Genomic DNA, 24,961 nt, shown 5'->3' on the forward strand with positions numbered 1-24,961 from the left:
TGAATAAATGAATTCCTCAATTCATCAAGTTTATCTCCTCAACAATCTGCAACCAGGAGTGGGTAGGATAGGGGAACGGAGAGAAAGGCCTCCACAGTCTCCAGAGAGGAGCTTAGTCCTGGGCCCACCAGCCAAGATACGGATATGGTGGGCATATCCCAGGGGGGACCTTAGACACTCAGACAGGTGCTGCTTCCTGGCCCTTGGTCCTCTGCTCTGCTGAGGGTGGTGCTGGAGGGATGGAGGCAAGGGTTGTGGTTTGGGCAGGAGGAGCCACAGCCTAGCAGAAAGTTCTTCCGAGGCTCAACTGGACTAGAAGACTAAGAGTATGCCCTTGGACTCCCAGTATCCTTTGGGCCGGGATGTCTGTAAGGGGACATCCTGGCACCAAGGCCTGGGGAAGGGACTGAGTCTGGCTTCTCCAGCCCAAAGCTCTGTCCAGAGGGGTTGTGCCTGAGACTAATTGGCTTGCCCTCCTTCCGCTGCTGGAGAAAGTCTTGGCTAATTTGCCGGAACGCTCTAGTTAAATGTCAATTAGGACGTTCTGTCCATTGCTCTCTTCCAATATATTAATAATGTAATTACGCATTTATTGCCTGCACAAATTAAAAATTAACTTAAACGGACAGCCTGGAAAACTGAGGAAGTGACCGCTTAAACAACCAATTTGCATCTCATTCGAATATCAACATCTAAACACAGCCCTTTCTAGGATGCTGGGTTTGGCCTTCCAGTGGGGGCTCAGCCAGCTGCCAACAGCTGCTGGCTTCTCCTTCTGCACGCCTACTTCTGCCCGTCCAGCCCCAATCCTGGATGTGGAGGATGTGGCCTTGCCCACAATGGGCAGGAGGGTTTTCTGCTAAGCAGCCATCTTGATTTTATCGTTCCTACCCCCTCCCTTTCCCAGGGTTCGTTGGTGTGGATTTCAGTGAAAGGAGATGCTACTGGGTGCGGGGGGTGACGGAGGGATGGCTGGGACGGGGCAGTCGCTGAAGCCCCTGCCACTCCCACCCCCAGGATCGATTTGTCCTGCATTCCAGCCCAGGAGATGGGAAGCAGATGGTGCTGGTGGGGAGAGTGGGGAGGTAACCAAGGAACAAGAAGAACTTCTCTCCAAACAACCAGCCCCCCGGGGGAGAAATGGGGGGGCACAGGAGGGGTGGGTGACGGGGAGAGCTTGCAGGGGATGGGTCTGGGCAGTATCTTCGAAATAGAAGATGAAAGGATAAAGCTCTCAGCTCTTCTCTGTCCCCAGGGACCTAACACGGCAGGTGTGACACTGCTGGTTTTCTTCTCCAAACAGCCACAGGAGGGGACGTGGCAGGAACAGGATAGCAGGAGTGGGTGACAGGGGAACTGGAGTCTGGGGCAGGAGGCACCTGTACCCCCAGGAGGGCACCAGCTGGCACAGGGCTTTCCCTCTCTGCTGCGTGCACCCCCAGCCCTCTCAGGCCTTACTTTCTTAAAGGCCTCTCTCCTGTGTCTGTGGACACCCACACCCCTCCCTCTGCTATGCTGTCGTCAAAGTCCACGGTCTTCTTACTTGCGTGGAAGATGGTTCCGGGGCAGCCTGTGAGCAGTCTCCCTCAGGGCCCCTGCTCCTCTGGAACCCTGGAACCTGGACATGGGGTGGGGGGTCCCTTCCCCTCACCATCCCTCTGTGCCACCCCCTCCAGCTCCACGCCTTCCCCGCCCCCACTGCCATGGAGCAGGGCAGTGATGGGATGCAAACCAGTTTGTTTTAAACACTTTATTTATAAAAAAGTACATTTTTTTCCTCAGTACATTTTCACCCCATCATTTTTTTTAATACAAGTAAAAGGGGGTGATGCAAACACCCCCAGGTCAGAACCAGGAGGATCTGCTGGGCTGTCCCTGGACCAAAGGCGGAAAGGGCGACAAGACGCCAAAGCAAGGTAGTGCATCACGCTGGGAGGGGAGGGTGGCAGTTTCTCCTGGATTCTTTTCATTTATACAAAAAAGGAAAACCAATTTTTTCGACCAAGAATCCCATTCCTCACAGCAGGGGTCAGAAGAGCAGCAGCACCAAGTGGGACAGGGGCTCCTCCTGGCCTCGCAAGCTGGGCAGTGTTGGCAGCAGTGGCAGCAGCAGAAGCCTGGGCACCCTCACCACCTGGGCCGCAGCAGAGGGGCCTGCCTCCTGGCATCCCCGGCACTGGGCGGTGTGTGAAGCCTCCCTGTGGGTGTGGGGACCTGGGGCACACCCACCTGCCCCTCACTAGGAGAGGGTTTCTGTTGGCAGTCAGGCTTTGGCGGTCTCTGTCTGGACCCCCGAGGCCTGGGAGCACTCCCCTCCTCCCAGAAGAGGGGACACCCCTGTCTGCTTGGCTCAGCAGAGCTGCCCACACCCACCTAACACAATTCCCAATTTCTCTGCTCTGAGGAAGGCAGAAAAGTTATTGCACCAGTGACTTGGGCACATGGGGGTTGGCTGGCAGAGGAAGCACATGCCCAGGAAACAGGGCCCCTGTAAGGCTCTCTTATAGCCCGGGCACTGGGAACTCTTCGTTTCTCCTTAAGGGCTTTCAGCAGGATCAGACCATTCCCTTTGCCACATCTGTGCTGAGTGACCATCTGGCTGTGCGTGCATGCGTGTGTACGTGTGTGTACACACGCCTGCGCGTGGGTGTGTTGGAGGTGTGAGTGTGTCCACTGTGGGCACGTGCTGGGTCTGAGGTGGTCGCACTTACAGGCCTGTGTTCACCTACTCTATGCTGCTGCTTTTCAGACCCTTCTGATAAAAGGGGACTCGGCTGGTTCTATTACACATTAGAACAATAACAAAATCTGTAAGGAAACAGGGGCATGGGTGTGGGGTGGGGGGCAAGGACAGGGAGGGCAACAAGAGGCAGGATGACAACTGGGGAGGCCTTGGCACAATTAATACCAAGTTTATTTCATTTCCAGCAAAGCAGAAGCTCAGCTCATGCTGTGGGCATGAAAGAGAGGCAAAATGTCCTCATCTCTCTGCTGGGCTAGACCTCCCTTTTGCCAGCTGGCTGTGTCTGTGGGCCCAGCAGTAGTGCCCGCCTTCCCACAAACTTGGGGCACAGAAAACCTCACATCCCTAGGTCCAAGTGCTGACCCCTGCCTCACGCCCACCCTCAGCCCAGGCTGGCAGCTGCTCGGTGGGTATGCTGAGGCTGGGCCCCTGGCAAGTCAGGAGCCTCCTACGTGGGCCATGCTACATGGACCCCAAAATTTGTGCTTTGCTTGTGGGGAGGGTGTGGAGGTGTCTTAAGTGGGAAGAACTCAGTGCTTTGGCTGGGCTTGGGGTCTTCAAAATCCATCACAGAATGGGGAATAGAGGGTGGCAGTGCAGGATAAAGGAGATGCAGGAGGAGACAGGGGCAGGAAATGCCTCTATCAGGCAGGCCCCCGGGATTGCCTCCTGCCTGGGGGAAAAGGGGACCAAGCAGAGGGGCCAGAGTGTTGTAAGGTGGGATGGGGCAGTGATGTAATGTGGAAAAGGTCCCCTGCCCTGGGGGACACTAATACTGCTGGGAGAAGCAGCCCAGCTCCTCCACCTCCCTCTGCACTGTGGCTGGAAAGACTCCATAATTTTCTCCCCTAACTTCACCCCATCCAGTACCCCAAATGTGTAGAGGGGAGAGCCGCACCAGGGCTGGCATGGCTTCAGACTTCTGCTACGTGGCTACTGGGCAGCCTGGGCTGGGGCCAGGGCAGTGAGGGCCAGACAACGATGACCTACCTGCTGGGCCCAGGGTTGCCGGGGCAGCAATGGAGCTGGCTGGGGGTTCAATAGCAGCACCAGGGAGGGGAGGGGAGGGGCTGGGGGGCTCCCTTAGGAAGCCTATGGCAGGGTGGGTCAGTGCCCGTGGGGCACAGAGTGGTCTGCCTCCCTCCTCCCCAACACTTGCCATCCTGCAGAGCCCCTGACACCCTGGGGTGAGTTAACTGGAATCCCAGTGGGCAGGCATGAAGGGCCGCGAAGCCTGCCTCTCCATCCCAGGGTCCTTCCCGTGGGCATGCCTGTCTAGAGTGCCAGGGGATCTGGGAGCAGATGGAGGAACTGAGGCACTTTGAGCTGGGGGACTGAGAGAGGGCTGGGAGGGGTCTTCCTCCATTATATACATGGGAAGACCCAGTCTGGGGTGGCTGATAGGAACTCAATGTCCCATTCAAGGAGGGAATCTGCACTCAAAGGGAGGGCTTCTCCCAGGCCCTCTCCTCATCCCAGAATGAGGACCAGGGGTGGCTGAGCAGGAGGTGGCCTAGCAGCCCCACCCCCTACACTTTCTGCCAGGCCGGAGGCTTTGACAATGGCCTTTGTGTGTGAGGCATTGTATGGACTCCTCCGTCCCTCGGACTGTTTGCAGAGCTTCTGCCATGTGGGCTTCCTTCTCCACTACCCTCCGTGTGGATGCTTCTTTACCTCTGACTCCTGCAGGTGGATCCCCCCTGGGATCCCAGCCCTGACTAGCCAACAGAACCAAGTGTTGCTAGATAAGGGAGAAATCAGAGAAACCTCCACGCTGTAAGAAGCAGTTTGGGGCGGGCCTGAGATCCTAGGGTGGAGACACCAGGGGCCCAGTCTCAGCTGTCTCTGGAAGCTTCTATAGGCAGACCCCATTCTCAGCTTAAAGGGGGAATGAGGTGGAAATAGACGGGTGGGCCTTGGGCAGTGCCTGGATGGGGCAGGGCATGGGACCCCAGGGGAAAGCAGGCAGAGAGGAGCAGTGTGTGCATGTGTGTGTGTGTGCACGTCAGCAGAGGCAGAGAGCAAGTGTGGGCCAGAGCCCACCTGGAGCCCCTAATGGAGGGGGCACATTGGGGATAAAGAGGGGACACGTCAGAGCTAGGCCAGCTCCACTCTCTGTGGGCCAATGAGGAAAAAAAATGTAAAACCACCCTCAGCAGGAAAACACTGCCCAAGGCCCCGCTTAACAAACAAGACTCCCTGGGAACTGGGGAGAAGCTGCACCCCTCCCGCTACCTCTTGGGCGCACCGGCTGTCTAGACCCAAGGTCCAAACTCCCGGCTGCATCAGCTTTCACTGGCGGGTGTTGGGTTCCCTCTCCCTGGGAGGAGGAGCAGCATCTGGGGGTGTAGGGAGCTTTTTCCTCTTAGAGCCCCTTGAGCCCTCCACCCCCAGTGAAGAAACACAAACAAATTCCAGTGTTGGGGGGCGGGGGAGGCTGGCTCCCCAAACCCTGGAGGGATGCCCAGGTACACAAGACGAGAACAGGGCTCCCTACACAGAGGGCAGGCAGGTGGGGCCCGTAAAGGGAAGATACAGTAACACTAAAGCCACAGTCGAACACAACACCATGGGGAAGGGCGGAGGAGAGGGAGGAAATAAAACACAAAGCCAAGTCGTGGCTGCCCTGGGCTCCCCTGGCCCCCCAGGAGTTCGGGGCTGGCTTTGGGCAGCTGGGCAAGTCTCTGTTCAGCTCCTGGAGTGGGAGGTGGGGGGTGGGCAGGGGGCGTGCGGGGAGGGGCTAGGGAGGAGCGGTCACAGACAGAGGCTCTGGAAGTGGGGGCTACACGTACCACTCCTTCTTGGAAATGAAAGACCCGTCGTTCTGAGAAACCATGTTCTCAGCCAAGTCCAGCTGCTCAGGGTCGTACTGGTAGCCCAGGGTCCGGTCCCCGTAGCCGTCCTGACGGGCCTCGGCCTCATCCACAGTGAAGTAGGGCCGCTTGGCGTCCTCGTCATATTTGGGGTGGGGGCCGCCCACCTTGCGCTCGCCCCCTCCACCGCCCTCCTCCTCCTCCTCCTCCTCATAGCTGCTTCCACCCAGTGGGCCAGCCTTCTTCTCGTCGTCCGAGTCATCGGGGTACTGCAGGTTCTGCGCCATCGGTGGGTGGTGCTGGGGGATGCCTGCTTTGCTGTAGCCATTGCCATACACGTGCTTCTTGGTGCTGTAGTCACCCTTGAAGGTGTGCCGGCGCCGACGCAGGGCGACCACGATCCCGCCGACCACAATCAACACCAGCAGGATGCTCCCCGCCACGCCCCCAATGATGGCCGTGGGCACCGGCCCGGCGCGCCGCCCATGTTCGGGAGGAGATGGGGTGTAGGGGAATTCTGGGTGAGGAAAAGAGATGGAGGGGACAGCATCAGCGTGTGCTCCTGGGGTGTAGAGGGGGTGGGAGGGAGGCAGGGGGCAGGGAAAGGAGAGGCCAGGAAGGACAGGCTGTCTGCACCCCAGGTTTGAGCAGCTCCAGTTAGAGGCCCCGCAGCACCCCACCATCCTGGAGCCCTAACATGCCGCAGCATTGGTAGCTGGAGTGAGAGACAGGCAAGAGGAGAGGCAGAAGGCAGTACCCACAGCACCAGGGTCTTCCATCCCCACTGTCCTTGATGTGGTGCTGGCCCAGCTCAACCCCCATTCATGGTGCAGTGAGACGTGTGCCAGTTCCAGCTGCAGCACACTGTCCACTCCATGCCATTCACAGCCACAACCCTGAGGAGGTATGCCATTCATTCTCATTGGATATCTGAGGAGCTGAGGCTTGCAGAGGTTAAATAACTTGCTTGAGGCCACCCAGCAATGATGCAACGTTGCTTCTACTGCACATAGAACGTGTGCAAATGTCACTGATACCCCTCTGCCAGACACCTGGCAGTCACTCTGCCCCAACACCATCAACTTGGCTTCCAAGACCCAGAACCAGGAGCCACCTAGGTGTTCTGCACCTGATTTTGTCTGCCTGCAGGGCACAGGGAAAACAGGTTCCCAGGCACTGGCTCAGGAGATGCCCCGTGAGTGCCAATCAGCTGCCAAGGTGCCAGAAACCAGGGCTGTGGTTCTTGGCTGTGGTCTGGGCCTGGCAGTGCTGCCAGCCTGGGTTATAAGTGTAAGACACCAGCATGGCAGGGCACAAGCACAGGGCAAGGACGGCAGAAATGGGGGTGAAAGCATGTGCGTGTGTGCGTGCATGGCTATGTCAAGTACACACAAGTGGGCACAGGCACAGGCACACACCCTTGCCGTCATAGCAAGCCCACCACTCAGGGAGCACATGCTAGGAGGGCCTGCATGCCTGTGCCGACATGATGAACGTGAGTGTGCAAATCTGTATGCTCCGTGGACACAGCCGAAATGAGGAGGCAGGAAAGGTGAAAAGAAGAGAAAGGAAGCAGGTGGGATGGGAGAGAAGGCTGGGTGGGTGGCTTTCTGTGCCAGTGGGGCCGGGCCACAGTACTGTTCTTTGGCCAACACTGCCCCTTCCCTTGCCTTACAGGGCCTGGGAAGGTGGCTGAAACCAGGGCCATGCCACAGGTCAAAGAGGCCCTAAGGTGAGGCTAAGGGAAACGGTTCCTGGCACCACCACAGGGTGGCACCGGAGACCACAGCTGGCCTCAGTCAGAGGCACTAGGCTGCCGGTCTAGGGCAAGCCCAGAAGGCTGACCTCGGCCGCTCAGGCCCTCCTTGCTCCAGGCCCACGTAAAGGGCCAGTTTGCCCGTATACTGTTTGCCTGTATACTGCTGCTGGCTCACTCTCTGATTCAGTATCTTTCACTCCATGGGAATCACGCTCCTCCCCTGAGCCCACTCCCTCCTCCTGGGGCGTGTGTGGGGTGCTGCCCCACTCGGCAGGCCGCAGCAGGGTGGAGATTCTAGGAAAGAGGAAAGGCCTTCCAGGAATTTGGGCTGGAAGGGCTGACGAAAACACAGGGCCCAAGGAAGGGGAGGCCACTCACTCGTCCAAGGTCACGCGGCTGAGCCGGGACCGCCCAGGGGCTCCTGTACACGTGGGCACTGGCAGAGGAGCACCGCCATGGAGGACCCCGCTCCCCACCTGCCACCACCATCCTTGGTGCAGGTCAGCCAGCAGCTGCCCAGTACATATTCACGGGATCTTTGTCCTGACCACCTGTCTCCGCAGCAGCCTCCCTGGAACCTCAAGCATCTCGCGGCTCACCAGGTCCCATCTCTTTACCGCCCTCAAAAGGGTCCCACAACTGCTCCCCACGAGGTGGGAGCAGCCTCCACCAGGGGTACCCCAGAGGCAGCTGGGAAGAACCTACCCTCCTCTGTACTCCTCCTGCCTGCCCCCCTCCTCGGTTCTCACCCAGATCTGAATGATCTCTCCCGTCTACACCTGCCTTCCTCTCTTCATCCATCCCTCCCATCAGCAAACATACTGAGCATCTATCCTATTAGTCACGGGATATGAGAAACTCACAGCCTCCCCAGGGAAGCAAAGGACACTCAGAGACAGTACATGCAGATGTTAAGGGAACTGGCAGGGAAGTGCAGGGTGCAGGGGAACGAGGTGGTGTGTCCTGGCATTAGAGAAGGCTTCTTGGAGGAGGCCGGACTTGGAGAGGCCAGGAGGATAAGGAAGCATCCAGATGGAGGGAGCTGCCATTTTTCTGAAACATGTCCCTTGCCTTCCAATACAAGATTCCGTGGTTCTCGGCTTTCCTCTCTGAGTGCTGTCTCCAGCTGTGTTGCTCCTTCTCTCTGTTCCAGCTGTCTCGCTAGACGCTTTGTCCTGGGACCCTCAGCCTTGACCCTCTGCTTTCTTTCCTAGTGACAGACTAGTACCAACTTCCGGAGTCACCCTTATCCTGCTGACTCTCCAAATTATTTAGGGTACACAGTTCTCGCCCAACTCTGGGACTGTATCTCCACAGCATCTCTCAAACTGTGGCCCACGGAATCTCAAACCATTGGCTCAAAGGGTCAGCAAAAATAGGGGGGTCGAAATGTTGGCTTAGACAACAGCATCAGAGCCTGTTACCTTCTCGTGCACACTGTGAACTATTAGAGGGACACGTCAAATGCCACGTTTCCCAACACACTGGAGCATGAACCCCATACCTCCTGCCTCCAAGACAGTCTCACATAACTGATATCTAGGTGGACACATTAGAAAAACTGACCTCTAGCACATCCTCATTTGCAATTCTCACCACCACTTCAAAACGCATCTGTACCAACCTGGTTTGCCATCTTCCTTCTAAACCCTCTCCATTCGACACAACTTCCTGTCTCCACCGCCACCACCATGGAACTTATGCCAGGTTTTACTGCTGTGGTCGATTCCTAAATCTCCCACTTTCGTTTTGCCTCTGCCTGCCTTGAATCACCCCACCTGCAGTCACCAGGTTAATCTTCACTGTGTAGACACAACCACTCGCTTTCTCAAAGACCAGCGATGGCTCCCTAACTGCCTGTTGGGCTGTGCAGTCTGGCCTTCAAAGCTTCCATCATGCAACCGTATCTTGGGTTTGGTCAACTCACCTTCCTTGCTGTCCTTGTTATCCAAGTTGATTCCTTACTGCAAGCCTTTACACATGCAGTTTGCCCCGCCAGGAATGCCTTTCCTCATCCTCCCTCCCCACCTATTGCACTTCTCCAGCCCCTTCTTCAGGAGCCTTCTCTTCTCCAGTTTACCGTGATCTTTTTCTCTTTCGAATTTTTATGTACTAATGGTCTGCACCTCTCATTCTGGTTGTAACAATTGCTAAGGTCATTCCATTAATCACATACTGACATAGCATAGTAAAGCCTGTATAAATTGCAAATAAATGCAAATTAGAATTTACCATGGCTGGCTCTGGTCCTTCTGCCAGTTTTCAAATGGCTAAAGTTCTTCTCTTCCGCAGGAATGAGGACAGGGTTTGAGGAAGTGGCAGCCTCATGATCATTTGGGATTCACTCATTTCAGTGTGTTGCAGTAGTCTATAAGCTCACTATTGTTACTTTTGTGCTTTCTTCAACAGCAGAGACCCAATAAAAAATAAAGCTCTCCTACATTTTCCTCAACTAGGTTGAATTTTCTGGACCTCTCAAGCCACATCATTGCAGTATGGTAGAGTGTATGGTCATATCTGTTTTCACAAGAATGACTGGTGTCCCAACTAGTTTGTAAGTTATAATTGAAAATGCAGGCTGGGCACAGTGGCTCATGCCTGTAATCCCAGCACTTTGGGAGGCTGAGGCGGATGGATCACCTAAGGTCAGGAGTTCAGGACCAGCCTGACCAACATGGTGAAACCTCATCTCTACTAAAAATACAAAAATTAGCCAGGTCTAGTGATGGGTGCCTATAATCCCAGCTACTTGGGAGGCTGAGGCAGGAGAATTGCTTGAGCCTCGGAGGTGGAGGTTGCAGTGAGCCAGGTTTGTGCCATTGCACTCCAGCCTGGGCAACAGTGCAAGACTCTGTCTCAAAAAAAAAAAAAAAACAAAAAAAAACCAACAAAAAAAACCACCTTGAACCTGACCTCTTCTCACCGTCTCCCTCACTACCACGCTGATCCAAGATACCCTCATCTTTCATCTGGATTATTGATTGCAATAGCTGCCTAACTGCTTTCCTCATTCCACCCTTTCCCTCTGTGGACTGTTTTCCACACAGCAGCCAGACAAATCCTGTTGAAGTGTAAGTCATATCTGCTCAGAGCCCTCCAATGACTCTCCCTAGAGCCTTAACATGCTCTGCGTGCCCTACGCCCCGCCCCACCTCTGAAGTCATCTGTTCCCGCTTTCCTGCAGGCTTGCTCCACTCCTGGCACATACTGCACGGGCTGCTCTGTCCCCTGGTGTCCCCTGGAAGCCACTTCCCCAGGGGCCCCAGGTTCACTCCTTTACCCCCTTTGGGACCCAGTTCAAATAGCCCCTTCTCTTCAAGGCCTTCCCCAACTACCCTATTTAAAACTGCGGCTCATAAGCCCACTCCACCTGTGTGGTCCCCAGCACTTGGGATCCCCTTACCCTCTTTTTTTCCTCCTCAATTTCACCTTCAAAATTACTACTTTTTTTTTTTTTTTTTTTTTTTGAGACGGAGTCTTGCTCTGTTGCCCAGGCTGGAGTGCAGTGGCACCATCTTGGCTCACTGCAACCTCCGTCTCCCAGGTTCAAGCGATTCTCCTGCCTCAGCCTCCTGAGTAGCTGGGATTACAGGCAGGTGCCACCACGCCTGGCTAATTTTTGTAATTTTAGTAGAGATGGGGTTTCACCATGTTGGCCAGGCTGGTCTCAAACTCCTGACCTCAGATGATCCACCCGCCTCAGCCTCCCAAAGTGCTGGGATTACAGGCATGAGCCACCGCGCCCAGCCTACATATTTTTTAAAAATGTATTTTATCTATTGTCTTTCCTCCTATGTGAAAACGTAAGCTCCACAAGGATAGAGACTTTGTGTCTGTTTTGCTCATGGATTTATACCAAGCACCTAGACTGCCTGTCATATGGCCAACGTTCAAGAAATATTTGTTGAATGACAGAATGAATTCTACAATGGCAAGATTATGTCTTAGAGATAAGCCTTGTTCTAGGCAGAGCAAGTATTAAGGAGAGACTCAAATAAACCTGCATGGGGCCCACTGGGACCTTGTTTCTCTGGAGTGGGTGACAGGAGGAGTGGTGTGGTGGCTTGGGACCAGATTATACTAGGTTTTTTTTTCTCCTCCAGGTCTTCTGTTTAATTTTTTTTCCTAAGTCCTTTTTTTTTTTTTGAGATAGAGTCTCGCTCCATCGCCTGGGCTGGAGTGCAGTGGCGCGATCTCGGCTCACTGCAACCTCTGCCCCCCAGGCTCAAGCAATTCTTGTGCCTCAGCCTCCCGAGTAGCTGGGACTACAGGCACGCACTGCCACACCCGGCTAATATTTTGTAGAGATGGGGTTTCACAATGTTGGCCAGGCTGGTCTCGAACTCCTGATCTCAAGTGGTCTGCCCACCTCGGCCTCCCAAAGTGCTGAGATTACAGGTGTGAGCCACCGTGCCTAGCCAACTTTTTTCCTTAAGTCCTAAGGAGGTTTACTCTTTCCTGGGAATTTTTTGGGACCAAAGAACCCTGGTTATTTTGTTTAGGGCTGGGCCTGTGTAGCAGCAGCAGAATGGCTGGGAAGACCTTCCAGCATCAAAGACTTTCGAGTGAGGATACTGAGTAAGGGAGAGAAGAAAGGAGAAGCGTGGGGACCTAACTCATTTGCAAGCAGAAGGGGCTGTCTGGCGTGGAGTGGAGCGTCCTCCCTTCCCCCTCCATCCCTCCAGCTGTTACACTCAGCCAGTAGCTCCTGTCTCTGTGCCAGGAGCAGAGCTGCAAGGGCCGCAGCTGGGAGGAGAGAGAAGAGCCAGGCCGCAGGGTCATTTGTGTTTGCTGGCAGGGGCCCAGCCAGCCTCCCTCACATCCTCTTACAAAGGGAGCAGCTTGTCCCCATTCCTGAAGGGTTGTAACCTCTCTTCTGGGGTCCCTGGCTGGCCAGGACAGTGGGGAAGTGGGGGCTCTGCATGCCTTTGGGGTCCTGGTTCTCTGACTGAGGTGGGTGGACTGGTGCTGGGGGCTTTGGATAGATCTGAGGTGGAGTGAAGTGTTAGGGCTTACAGTCTGGATCTAGGATCTGGAGATTTGGGGTCAAAGAGAATGTTTGGGTTTGCCTCCAAAACCAATGCCTGGCGCTTCCTCAGGCAGGAAATGCTCCGGCATCAGATTAGGCCTGGAAGCTGCAAGAACTACACCTCCCAGCATGCAGTGCAGCCAGCCACAGGGAGAGTGGGGAGGCCTGGGGTCCACCTCTGGGAAGCCCTTCTGTCCATCTGTAGCTGCAGCAGCTGTGCCTCGTGTCAGACCATCAGGCAGGGCCTCGGCAAGCTGGGGGAGAACCGAATCCTCCCAGAGGCACGGATGCAGCTGCCTTCTCAGACCTCCCAACACACTGCCATTCGCTGGCTCAGAGAATGGCACGTTGCCACGGCACAGCCACGGGCTCCCACGTGCACACTCAGCATGCAGACGGAGCCTGCTCACACTGGTTCACATTTACATGCCCAGAGACACATGTCCATACCATGGCTGGGCATGCACAATTGCAGGCTCACACCTGCTTCCCTTCCAGGACACTGGCCGTCAAGGCCCGCAACTCTGGGTCTAAAGAACTCCAGGCCTGATGGACAGACTGTGACCCTCACCCGCAAGGGATGAGCCTGGGCTTCACTGGAAATATGAGTTGGGACAGACGCCCTGCACCCTGGGATGGGAGTGGGGATGGACATCCTACACCCTGGCAGCCTCCCTGTCCTGCTCTTGGGAGTGGCGAGAGGCTGGGTCTCAGCTGGAGAGGCCTGGCCTGTCTCCTCCCAACACCCACAGGGATAGAGGCTGCCTCATTTGTTTTTTTTCAGTCTGGTCGAGGCTGCACCCTGGGCCTCTCCCCACCTTGTCATTACCCCAGAGGGAGAAGGGAGGGAGCTTCATTTTGTGACCACTGGGCCCACCCCATGAAACTGCTCCTCCATGTAAGGGGCCTCTGAAAGGGGCTTCTCTGGGGCCTGTGCCCACGGAAGCACACACAGATTCTGTCGGGTCCATCTCCTCGGTGCCCCCATAGCCACAGCCACAGCCCGGGCCTGTTGTTTCCCACTAGGGACTCACTCATGGTGGCAGCTCCTAACGGGTGTCCCAGTGCCATCCACGCAGCCCCCTGAATGCTCAGTCTAACCCACATACCTCGCCACGGTGCTTCCCGGCAGAGAGCCCTTCAGAGACTCCCTGTGGCCAACAGAGAGAAGGCCTTGCTCCTTCTTCCCTGCCCATTCTGCTCCAGCCATTTTCCTTCCCATGCTTCCCGGGCCTGGGCATCCCGCCCTCCAGCCCCACCTACTCACTCATCTCCCAGCAACCACTCAGTGCTCCCTACTTGGGGGCCCAGGTCCCCAAGAAGCCATGCCAAAGCGAGTCTGCGCAGGTGTGCAGTGGCCCAGCACACACGTGTTCTGCACACGCGTGTCCCTCCAGCACACCCCCTGCTGCCCACCTTCTGCCCTGCCCCAGTCATTCCTCATTTCCCTTTCCAGATGTGCCCAGGGCAAAGTTATTACCCGAACGAATGCCCAGAATGAAAAATTAAATTTCCACTTATCCCTCTCGCTCATGCATTCCCTCTGGACCAGTGGGGCTTAGAGCAAGGGCATGGCTGTGCCCTGCAGGGTGGGCTCCCCAGAGAATGTGGCAGGCATGGGCGGACATGGGATGGAGGGTGGTGAGGTCAGCTGCTGCTTGGAAATTGCCTGAGAGCACAAGAACAAACAGCCCTGAGAAGGCTCAGGACAACTCCCTGAGTCCTCTGGAGGGGGCTGAGAGTCCCTCCCGAGGGAGGCCAGCCGCTCAGCGCCTGGAACTATCAATGATTCAGTGAGTGCATGTGTCCCTGGCTCCTGCCTAACGGGGCTGTCAGCAAGAGCCATGTTGTGTCCCTCTTCCAGCTGGGACTCTAGGTGGCCCGGCCCTCCTGCCCCCAGCCCACACCCCTCACATGCTGATAGCCCACCATCAGGGGAAGGTATCGCCACGCAGGGAGTACTGCATGATCGTAAGAAGCCTGAGACAAGTGTGAGTATCCCCATATCAGAGGTTAGGAAGCCAAGGCTCAGAGAGGTGAAACACTTGCTCAAGGCCACACAGCTAGGAAGAGCCAGTGTGTGAACACTCAGGCCAGGTCTGTGCTGTCCCCCATGTGACAATGCCTCCCTGAGGGGTGGCCATGTTCCCTATGGCCACTCCACATGGAACACAGGCCCTGCCCTTCCCACCTCCCCCCTGACTCCCCCAGTATCTCAGGGCTGGAGCTCGGGTAACCATGAGGCTCCTTTTGAGCTCTACTTGGACCTTCCCCGCTGGGGAGAAGTGTGTGACACCGGCCCCTTCCGCCTGCCAACCCGTGGGAACCCCCCAGCTTTCCCCAGGCTCCAACCCTGATGCTCCTCCTCCTATGACCAGTCTCGGGGCCAAGTCCAGGGATTGCAGACAACAGCAAGTGGTTCTACACTGCCGCCCCTGGGTGACAGACGTGACAGAACGGCTCTGAGGACAGGTAGGCGCAGACCCTGGGCAACTTCACATGGCTCTTTCTGCAGCTGTGCCCTAAATATACCCACAAATGAGGTCTTCCACTCCCGAGACACTGGCTCAGAGCTCATGAATCCTCGTGGCTTGCAGGTGTGCAGTGGCTTTGTGGCCGGAGGCCAGCAACTGCCAACCAGTCTTCTGTGTCCCTGAGCATGTTACTTCCTATATCTCAGTCACAGTGGGACACCACTTCCTCTTTTAAGACACTCTGTCACCTTGTCACCCTGCAGCTAGCTCAGGTCCACTGTAAAAGACACTCCCCATGTGAAGTTGTGATGGCAGTTTACCCCTGTGTGGACTTGTTTTGATGCTCCCATTGATAATAATGATAATGTTGGAGGTCAGGGTAATAATCACGGAGCACTGGCCATTTATTGACAGACTGATCTGTGCTAGGTGCTTGACCTACATCACGTAGAATTCTGACAACAGCCCTTCAAGGCGCATCATACTGTCCCCGTTTTACAGATGAGGGCCTGTCCAGGGTCACAGCTGTCTGACATTAAGCCCATGCTCCTTTCACGTCCCAGGTGAAGTCTCTCCTCAGAACATCCTAGCTCTTGTCCTCCCTTTGCCCAGATAGATAAGTTGACAGAAAGCTGCAGGGAAAGCTCAGTTGCAGGGCACACAAAGCACTATGGCTTTGGGCTACATCTTCGCTTTCTCTCCAGTCTCCCTGCTTTGAGGTAAGCCTCACTTTCTGGCCCATGAAGAGGTCCTTGGCAATAGGTGCAGAGCTTGGAGGAGATGAGCTCCACCTGCAAACCTATCCCCACCACGCCAGCATCCCACAGCGTGTTCTGCTGGCAGATCCACGGGCAGGCTCTATTGGCCCCCAAAACAGCATTGCTGTAAACAGCACTTCCCTCTTCCCTCCCAGAGCCTTCCTCCTGCCCCTCTCTGATTGGGGGTCACCCTGAGTGTCTCATTTGCACCCTTAAATGAAAGAAAGAGAAAAGCAAAGCAAAACCAATGGCCAGAGCTCAAGGGAGAACTAGAGAAGCAGGAAAAGGAGATAATCTTCCTGCAGTGGCACCGCTCAATGGTGAGGGATGCAGGTGGCGAAGGAACCCGTGGGTGAGGAGAGGCTGGGGAGGATGCAGCTTCCTACCTGTGATATTGACCTCCACCTGGCCTGAGCGTGTGCCGATGGGGTTGGTGGCCTCACAGATGTAGGTCCCTGCCAGGCTGTAGTTGATGGGTCCCTTGAAGAAGAGGGTTCTGTTCTGGGCCTCCACACCCTTGGGGAGAGAGCCATTCAGCCTGTGGGAAGTGGGAGACACAGCGTAGGGTTATGACTCTCCAGCCTCAAGAAGCTGTTCCTGGGTCACCCACTTGGCTCCAGGCCCCCTAGACCTTTTGCTGAGCTTCTGTGGTAGAGTCTGTCCTTGAAGGAAGAAAAATAACAATAATAATCTCTTTCACTTGGTAGTTTTATATTATTCAGCTTTTCATATTTGATCATAATATGGGAATATAGGCAGGCTAGGTAGGTGCTGGTCCCACTTAACAGATGAAACCTGAGGTTCAAGGCCAGGGAACCAGCATCATGGGAGCTCCAGCCAAATCTTGGGACTCCTGGTAAAGTGCTCTTTCTACTTTCTATTCACATCTCATGGTTGTTGGTCCTTGGTCTCCTGGGCAGCTGGTTAATAATACAGATGCCAGCCGGGCGTGGTGGCTCACACCTGTAATCCCAGCACTTTGGGAGGCCGAGGCAGGTGGATCACATGGTCAGGAGTTTGAGACCAGCTTGGCCAATATGGTGAAACCCCATCTCTACTAAAAGTACAAAAATTAGCTGGGCGTGGTGGTGCATGCCTGTAGTCCCAGTTACTTGGGAGGGTGAGGCAGAAGAACTGCTTGAACCTGGGAGGCGGAGGTTGCAGTGAGCCGAGATTGTGCCATTGCACTCCAGCCTGGGTGACAGAGTGAAACTCTGTCTCAAACAAACAAACAAAAAATAGTAATAATAATAGAGATGCCTTGGTTCTAACCCCAGATCTCCTGAAGCAGAACCACTGGGGCAAAGACCTGGGAATCTATATTTGACAAGCCACTCAGGTAACGAGATAGGAAGTATGTTCCATTCCACTACTTTGTGTTTTTGCTGGGACTGTCACAGGACCTTTTCATGTGGGAAGTGACTTGCAAATTTGCCAAGGACAAGGGATCTTCTTCCTTCCTCCTGACCCCCAAGGCCACAAAGCTATTCTGTTGAACCTCACAGCTCCTGGGTCCACAGAGCTGAAACCAGCCAGCAGGCTCTGCCCACTCACACCTTCAGAAGCACTTTTTATTCTAGGAAGTGGAGGATCATAGGTAGGGCACACCAGTGCCCTCTGCTCCCCAGAAAAAGAGGACAGACTCCTGGCAGCTGTCTCCTGGCCATCCATATCAACCTTCTCCTTGGTTCCCCATGTCCCTGTCTTTCTGTGTGTTCCATCCAGCTCTTCTCTGGGAAGAGCCTTGGCCCCAGCTGTCAGAGCCGGCTGGAGGGGAGAAGGCGAAGGCAAGGCAAGGCGAAGACTGTGAGGCCAAGAAGGGGATAGTGGGCCGCAGGGCACGTGCTCCATGAGCACAGGTGTTCTGGGCTGGCTGCTGCCTCCTCCCCAAGAATCTGGGGGTGCCAGAGAGAAGGAATAGGAACAAAGAAAGAGCTGAGATGCTCCAGAACACCGGCTTCCCTGGGGACACCTCGATAAAAATAAATACTGGGGGGTTGGGGTGGGAGTGACTCAGGCTGAATCACCAAAGGAAAATGACAAAACTCTTTATTAGGAAGAGCGAGGGAAGCAGATCACAAGGGAAACCCCTCTGGCAGAATGGCTTGTTCCACTGACCCTGACACTGTCACGCATGGATGTAATGTATATGTGTGTTTTTTTGGGGGGGTTATTCTCTCATGGCCCCGCTTCTCACTGAGCCCAGACCCTAATTTCTTCCCTGCCTAAAGGCTCCTGGAGGTAGGGTGGTTGCCCCTCATCACCTGTGGTCCAGCCAGCCATCTTCCAAGGTGACTGGTCAGCCCTGCAGCACTTACGTGGTCCAGTGGTACTCAGTGGCTGGGGGGTTAGCATCAGCTTTGCAGGTGAGCTTCACATCCATCCGCTGCAGGTACCAGTTGCCATCAAACCCCTCAATGGTTACCTCAGGCTCATCTGTGGGGCAACGGATGTTTGAAGAGGGTGAGGTCAGGAGAGCGGGACTTAGAACAAGGGAACTTCAGCCAGGAAGGGATGGAAGGAGCAGTGGCATGGAAACAGCCAGGAGAGAAGGAAGTGTGGGAGGGAGGGTGGCGATCGCAGAGCCCGGGAGTGGAAACAGGAGGGGGACAGGGAAGGAGGAGAGAAAACGAGCAAAGGGAGGAGATAGGGGAGACAGGAGGGGAGAAGAAAGCACCCCCAGAAAGAGAAAGGGAGGAGAAAGGAGAGGAGGAGGGAGGAGGGACAGTGGCGCCCACCCCAGGAGGCCCCTGGCAGCCAGCCCTGCTCACACTGCACGTTGAGAGTGAGGCTTTCCTTGAAGCGGTCCATGTGGTAGTTGACGATGCAGGCCAAGGACTGCTGGTGGGCTTCCCTGCTGGGCACCAGGCGGTAGCGGCTGATGACCGTCACTGTGCCGTTGGGGTTCCGGATCTCCTGGTACTCTGCCTCACCTTTTAGCCGAGTTTCCCAGGATACCACACTGGGAGGCTTCCCATTGGCTGAGGTGCAGGTGGCCACCAGGACCTTGTCATCCTGCCCCTTCTTGGCTCGAAGCACTGCCTGGGTACCCTCTATCCAGTTGGTGGGTTTGGCTGCGAGGAAGCAGAGAGAGTGATGGGACTAGCCCTGTTGACTTGTCCAAGATGCACCGGCCAAAAGGGTGTGGCGTCCGTCAGGCCTTGTCTTCAGGTCCCCTTGGCCATCCCTGCCTCTCAGCTGTGCTGCACCAAAGACTGTCCCAGAACCTCTTGCAGGAAGTTCATCATGTCTAACGTTATGTCCTCCCTGCCCTACTAGTCATATCCCCGTCATCGAGCTTAGGCCTCCTGGAGTCCCGGCATGTCTAAGGCAAGCAGCACAGGTGGCTCCTTTCCTTACCGTGGTGTCTGATGCTGCTGCCAGCACAGTGCCTCGTGGGCTTCAACCTGAAGAATCACGTTCCCCACTGTCTAGAGCTAAGCCCCTGCCCCTAATCCCTAGTGAATTGTGGGGTGGCCTGGCTAGAAGGGACTGGAAGCCTCATGCCTGGAATGATGGGAGCATGCCCACCCAAGGGGGATGTCTGGGGTCATTGAGGCATCCTGAGGATGGCCACGCCCTGAGGTCACAGGCCTCTGGATGAACAGGGAGGGGGCCCAGGGCAGCTTACCCATCACCGTGAGATTGAGCTGGCTTTCCCGATTGCCCGTAGGGAAGGTAGCAAACTCGCAGATGTAGACACCCTCATCCTCCAGCTCCAGGCGGGAGAGGCGGATGGTGCCATCGGTGAAGGAGGGCCGCAGAAATTCCACTCGCTCACGGTAGGGAGCCAGCACGGACACGCCCATGGATGGGTTGTAGATGGCCACGTTCTGCTTGGAGCCATTGGTGGACTTCTGCCACGTGACCTGGGTGATCTTCACGCTGGGCAGCGGGTTGGCAAAGCTGCAGTGCAGAACCACGTCTGTGCCGATGAAGCCATACATGGAGTCGTTCACCTGGACCACCTGGGAGTGGGCGCCTGGCCAGGGGGACGGCAGGAAGTGGTCAGTGTCAGGCACAGCTTCCCCCCACCCACACAGTTCCCTGTGCTCTGGCCTTGTCTTTTATAGCAGTCATTATTGTTTTTATTCTGATTGTAAAAATATTAATTACTTGTTATAAAAACACTCTAGGCAACACTGAAAAATCATGAGAAGAAAGTGACAACATCCCATGATCCTTCGGCTCAGGATAATCTTGAAGGATCTATCTTCTTTTACTTTATATCTGTGTATATCCACATAACCATCTATCTATTTTAAAAAGTCAGAATCATGCTGTACATATTATCCCATAAGCTGCTTTTTTACTTAGTGATAGATTATAAACATCACTCTGTGTTAGTAAACATACGTCTGCACCCTCATTTTCAGTTGCTTTTCGAGCAGAGCCCCAGCCTAGGAGCCATGCACTGGCTGCTTTGTCTTCCTGGGCCTTGGTTTCCTCCTCTGTTAAATGGGGCGGAGAATCCAGTCCTCTCTACCTCACGAGGTTACTGGGGGAAACAAATGGCGTGATGGACGAGAAGGTGCGTCAGAGGCAGGAGGCTCTGGATGAGCTCGAAGGCCCACGGTGGCTGTCATCATGGCCACCCCTGCTGTCTTCTCCCTCGCAGCTGAGTCCCATCCCCTGGGGCGCACTAGCTGGGCCCCTCTTACCCAGCTAGGCAGAGGGAAGTGGGCGCTGCATAAGGCCAGGCTTCCGCTGGCTCCCCATGGCCTTCACAGCCAAGTGTAAATGCCTTCTCTTGGCAAGACCTCCTTGCAACTGCCTCTTGCCCACATCTCTCCATCAGCCACACTTTCCCACCATACCAGACTGGGCCCATCCTCAGAACATGCCACATTCCCGGTTTCCTTCCCTCTTCCTCCCATTCATTCAGCTACGATTTGTCGAGTGACATATTCCAGGATCTAGTGTGAGCATTTGGGTCATATCAAGGAGCAATTGAGTCCCGGCCTCTACGGAGCACAGAGCCTATCCACCCAACACTCCTAGACTCTTACCCAGGCAGCTCCCTCCACCTAGATGGTCCTTTCCCTTCTCCACCTGTGGATGGCTCCCTGAGGCCACCTCCTCCTGGGAGCTTCCCTGATCTTCCCCACCAGAGCTAACCTGGCCACCTCTAGCTTGGCTCTTTCCTGCCTTGGAAGGTGGTGGTTACACATCTGACTTCTCCACCAGACTGTGAACTCCTCCAAGGGCAGGGTCTGTCTTTCCACCTCTGTATCCCCAGTGCCCAGCGCAGCATCTGGCACACAGTAGAAGCTAGTAAATATTTGTTACTACACAAATTGCAATGGAAGTCAAGAGAGCAGACATTTGCAAGAAGGAGGGAGTGAAATTCCCTCCAGTCTCCACATGGGTTGTGTTATCCCCTTTAGAATGTCCTTTGTTTGGGCTTCCTTACCCCTGAACTTGGCTCAGCTCCCTTAACGTGGGGTAGCTGTCCTCAGCACTAGGCTGTACCCTCCAGCTCTCTCCTGAGTCCTGCAACTCCCCACAAGCCGTGTCCTTGCTGTCATTTGTATACTTCATGTCTTTGTATCCTTACTTCTCTCACTTTATTGAGTGTCATCAATAGCATTAATAACACCAGGACCTGTACTGACCCAAGGCGGGGGGGGGGATCTAAATGACCCCCCAAGGGAGTCTGGGATCCAAGAGTGGGAATTTGGGGCTTATGCTCACTCACCTCTTCAGCATGACAGGGATATTGTAGCAGCACAGGCTCCTCTGAGGGCCCCAAAACCCATGGTCAGTGCAGTAAGTTGCTCCCCTCTCTTCCACTCGAGAGGCCACAGGCCAGGTCTCTAGGTCACTGCAGTATCCCTGGTGCTCAGCACAGAGTAGCTACTCAAGAAATGCTTGCTGAATAAGTCTATCTTTGGCTTCAGCAAGCCAGACCCTGCTGTGTTCTGAAAGTTTCCCTGAGGTTCCCCCTTCTCTGTGCTGATTCACATCCACACAGCCCTTCAAGGTCCATCAGGCCTATCCCCACCCTCACTCCTCCAGCTGTTCCCTCTGCCAGCCTGTGGGGTGCTTTGGAGCTGATGCTCCCTGGGCAGAGGCCCCATGGGTTGGGAATACGATGGGAGAAGCATCCAGCCACGAGTTGGGAGGGCTGGGCTATAGCCTGCCTCTGCCTTTAGCAGGCAGTGGGACCGTGGCCAGTCACCTCCCCTTTCTGAGCCCTGTCTTTCTCCTCTGTAAGGCAGCAGGCTGGCCTCCCGAGTCCCAGTGGTCCTCCTGGCCCTAACTATCTGATGGCAGGCCAGTGCAGCTGTGGCCCCACTCCAGAAACAGTCCCATGGTGAGGTCAGTGGGCCAGACGGCCCAGCACTCTTGCTGACGGGCTAGTTAGCAAGCAGCTAAGCCCTAGGCCCTCTCTAGCAGGATAATTGGGTGCTCCCCACCCCTCCCCCAGCCTGCTGGAGGCTGCCCAGCGGCTGAGATAATGTGGGCATAATTGGGGAACTTGCGCCACACAAAGCTAGGAACAGGAAAAGCCAGTTGGGAGGGCTTGGGCCCCAGGTGAGAGCACAGGGAAGGGGTGTGGGCTCCAGGAGCCATTTCGGGATTGGTGCCATGCATGGATTGGTGCCATGCATGGTGGACCCGCAACGGGACACGGTCCTCTGAGCCCCTGCAATCGTGTCTCCTCTCATCCCCTGAAGGTGTGGAGGCAGGCAGGGCACAGTCCCTGGGGCACAGGCTGACATTCATTGTCTGAGTCTTCAGTGGTGACCTCACCCTCAGAGCTGTGTCAATGCCAGGAGGGGAGATGGGTGATAGTGGCCAGGCATGGGGTGCAGAGGGTGCTGCAAGGTGGCCGGGCACCCCAGAGGCCCCCTCACATCTACCAATCCCTCACCAGGCAGGGGCGGCCCACGTCTATGTTGGGGTGGAGGTTGTTCTTTTCTGTCTACTGAGGCACTCCCAGAAGCAACCATATGGTGGGGAAGAGAAGGACGTTCCTAGCCTCTCTCTTACTGGGCACCAAGTGGGTGCCCCTAGTCCTGGCCCTTTTTGCCCTGGTGATGGGCAGGGTGGGGCGGGGCAGGGAGGATCTTTAAGGAGCAGGTACAGACTCACTTTGGTGTTTGCCTCTTTGCTACATCTGACTGCTAGCAGGGCCAGGGGAGGTGACCCGGGGGTTAGCATAAGGGAGCTCTTGGAGCAAGGGGCTTAGGGTCATTGAGGGTGGGGACTGGATCCCAGAGTTCTGGAGTTGGGAGGTGCTGGAAGATTGGAAAGGCCTAAAAACTCCACTTCTTCACTCCAGACTTAGGGACCGGGATCCCAAGCCTCTTATTAGGAGCTGCCTGCCTTGGTCCAAGGACTCAGGGTTGGGGAGAAGGACCCTCATTCTTTAGATTGGGAGGTTTTCAGAGGGGAGCAGAGTCCGGGTGACTCTAACAGGCGGGGTTAGAATGTTAGAGTCTACAGAGGAGCAGGGATCACCAGCAGAAAGAAAGAAAGAACTGGATGGGGGCAAGAATCCTGGAACAGGTGGGCCATGAGAAGGGACCAGGATTGATTAAAGGCAGCCTGCTCCAGGGACAGGCAGCAGAAACGGGGCTTAAAGACTGCACAGCCCCTCTCCTTGCCAAGCTTCTCCAGACACTGCAGCCTTGACAACCTGAAAGCTGAGCTAGCGTCTCCCACCTTCTGAAGGGCTGTTCCGTCACCACCCTTTCAGGCAGCATGGCAGGCTGTTAGGAGTCAGGCAGTAGGGGGTTGCATTCCACCTCTGCCATTGATGAGCTGTGCAACCTTGGCCAAATGATTTAACCTCTCTGTAGCTCACTTTGCACCAAGGTTGCACATCTGCAAGATGGGGATTATAATAGTTAATACCTGCCCTATAAAACTGCTGTAAGGATTAAAAGAGGGAGTCCATGGGAAACTCAGAAAGCAGCACTTAGGACAAATGAAAGGCTCATTAGATGATAGCTTCCATCATCATCATCACCATCATCTTTCATCTATGAAGCAACAGGCCTCCCTCCCTGGAATTTCATTCAACAAATATTTGCTGAGCACCTACTCCATACTGGACACTGTAGGGAGTGCTACTAGGTGCCCCTCTTCCAGGACGCCCTTGTGACTGTCATCTCTTCCTACTCAGCTGACAGCTCTATTAATACCCCAATAACATATAACACTGACCTGTAACCCTTTATTTTTTACTTCCTGGCATATGTGTCTGCCTGTCTACTGTCTCCCAACCAATTGTAAGCCCCTGCAGGAGATGAAAGGAGCAGGCCTGGCCTTGGGTTGAGTTGACCATGTCGCGCCTGACACTAGCAGGTTCCAGGGCTTGGGGAGTTCCCTGCTGACTTTCTCTGATTCCCTAAGCAGTCAGGGCTGGTCCACAGAACACATCCTGTCTCCTTCCCAGCAGGTTCCCTCTTACATGAGAAGCAGAGGCTGGCCCAGATGTGGGAACTGGGACCACTAAAATGGTAGCATATTGGAGCTTAATGGACCATGCAACCCATCATTTACAACGACTGGAGGGATTAGGTCACCTGCCCAGGGACACAGAACAGCAGCACCCAGCCCAGTGCTTTCCCACCCTGCCACAAAAACAGACTCTGGCTCAACCTAACTCCCTGGGGCCGCTTTCTGGGTGGTGTCCCTCCCAGAATATAACCTCAGTATCACCATTGCCCCTTGTGAGAAATGGCACAAACACCAGCTACAATACTGGGGTGGCCACTGCATCTGCAGGTCATCTGACTGGGTGTCAGGTGATAGGTCAGAAACAGGGGCTTTGGGGATCCCAGGTGTGTGTGTGTGTGTGTGTGTGTGTGTGTGTATGTGTGTGTGTGTATATGTGTGTGTGTGTGGGGGGGGGGGGCACTTGCAGGAGGCTGCTATGTGCTGAGCAATAAGAGCCAGAGAGGTGGGGAATGAAGGGCAGAGGCATCCATAGAACCTGTGCCCTCAGCAGAGGGGCTCCTGCATCCCAGAGATATCAAAAGAATCAGTCTTTTTTTTTTTTTTTCCTGACCTCAAGCACTGCCTATATTCTCCCTGACCACCCTATGAGCTCCAGGATCTGGGACCCATGCCCCTGGGGCTTGTTCTCAAGTGCCTCAGTTTCCCCACTAGAGCTCAGTTTGGGCAGTTCAGGCTGCCTCGCTCCCCAGAAGTGCTGAGCCAGCATGACGGGCCTCAGGCCGGCCCCCTGAGACGTCACAGACCTGCAAATGCCTGAGCTCAGCAACAAAACACAAAGGCTCCTCAGTTGTGGCAGACAAACCTGCTCCCCAAGGCCCTGCCTGCCGTGGAGCTCATCCACAGGCCAGTGCCACAGGTTCCCACGCAGCGGGGTGTGGCACACTCCGCTTCCCACATACCCACTTCCAGCAGT

At 55.2% G+C, this 24,961-nt stretch overlaps 1 protein-coding gene across 1 annotated transcript in view; it reads right to left on the reverse strand.

Moving 5' to 3' along the window:
• Positions 1 to 1,737: 1,737 nt before the first annotated feature.
• The window catches only part of NECTIN1 (nectin cell adhesion molecule 1), a 68,481-nt gene continuing 45,257 nt past the window's right edge, over positions 1,738 to 24,961 (reverse strand). The window contains exons 2-6 of the mRNA XM_002822589.6: positions 19,208 to 19,558; positions 18,348 to 18,650; positions 17,895 to 18,012; positions 15,963 to 16,114; positions 1,738 to 6,073 (exon numbers count right to left, since the gene is read on the reverse strand). Coding sequence (XP_002822635.2) covers positions 5,526 to 6,073; positions 15,963 to 16,114; positions 17,895 to 18,012; positions 18,348 to 18,650; positions 19,208 to 19,558 — 1,472 coding nt within the window. The 3' untranslated portion in view covers positions 1,738 to 5,525. The remainder of the gene's footprint in view (positions 6,074 to 15,962; positions 16,115 to 17,894; positions 18,013 to 18,347; positions 18,651 to 19,207; positions 19,559 to 24,961) is intronic.

The sequence above is a fragment of the Pongo abelii genome, chromosome 9, assembly GCF_028885655.2.
Source record: "Pongo abelii isolate AG06213 chromosome 9, NHGRI_mPonAbe1-v2.0_pri, whole genome shotgun sequence".
NCBI classification, from domain to species: Eukaryota; Metazoa; Chordata; class Mammalia; order Primates; family Hominidae; genus Pongo; species Pongo abelii.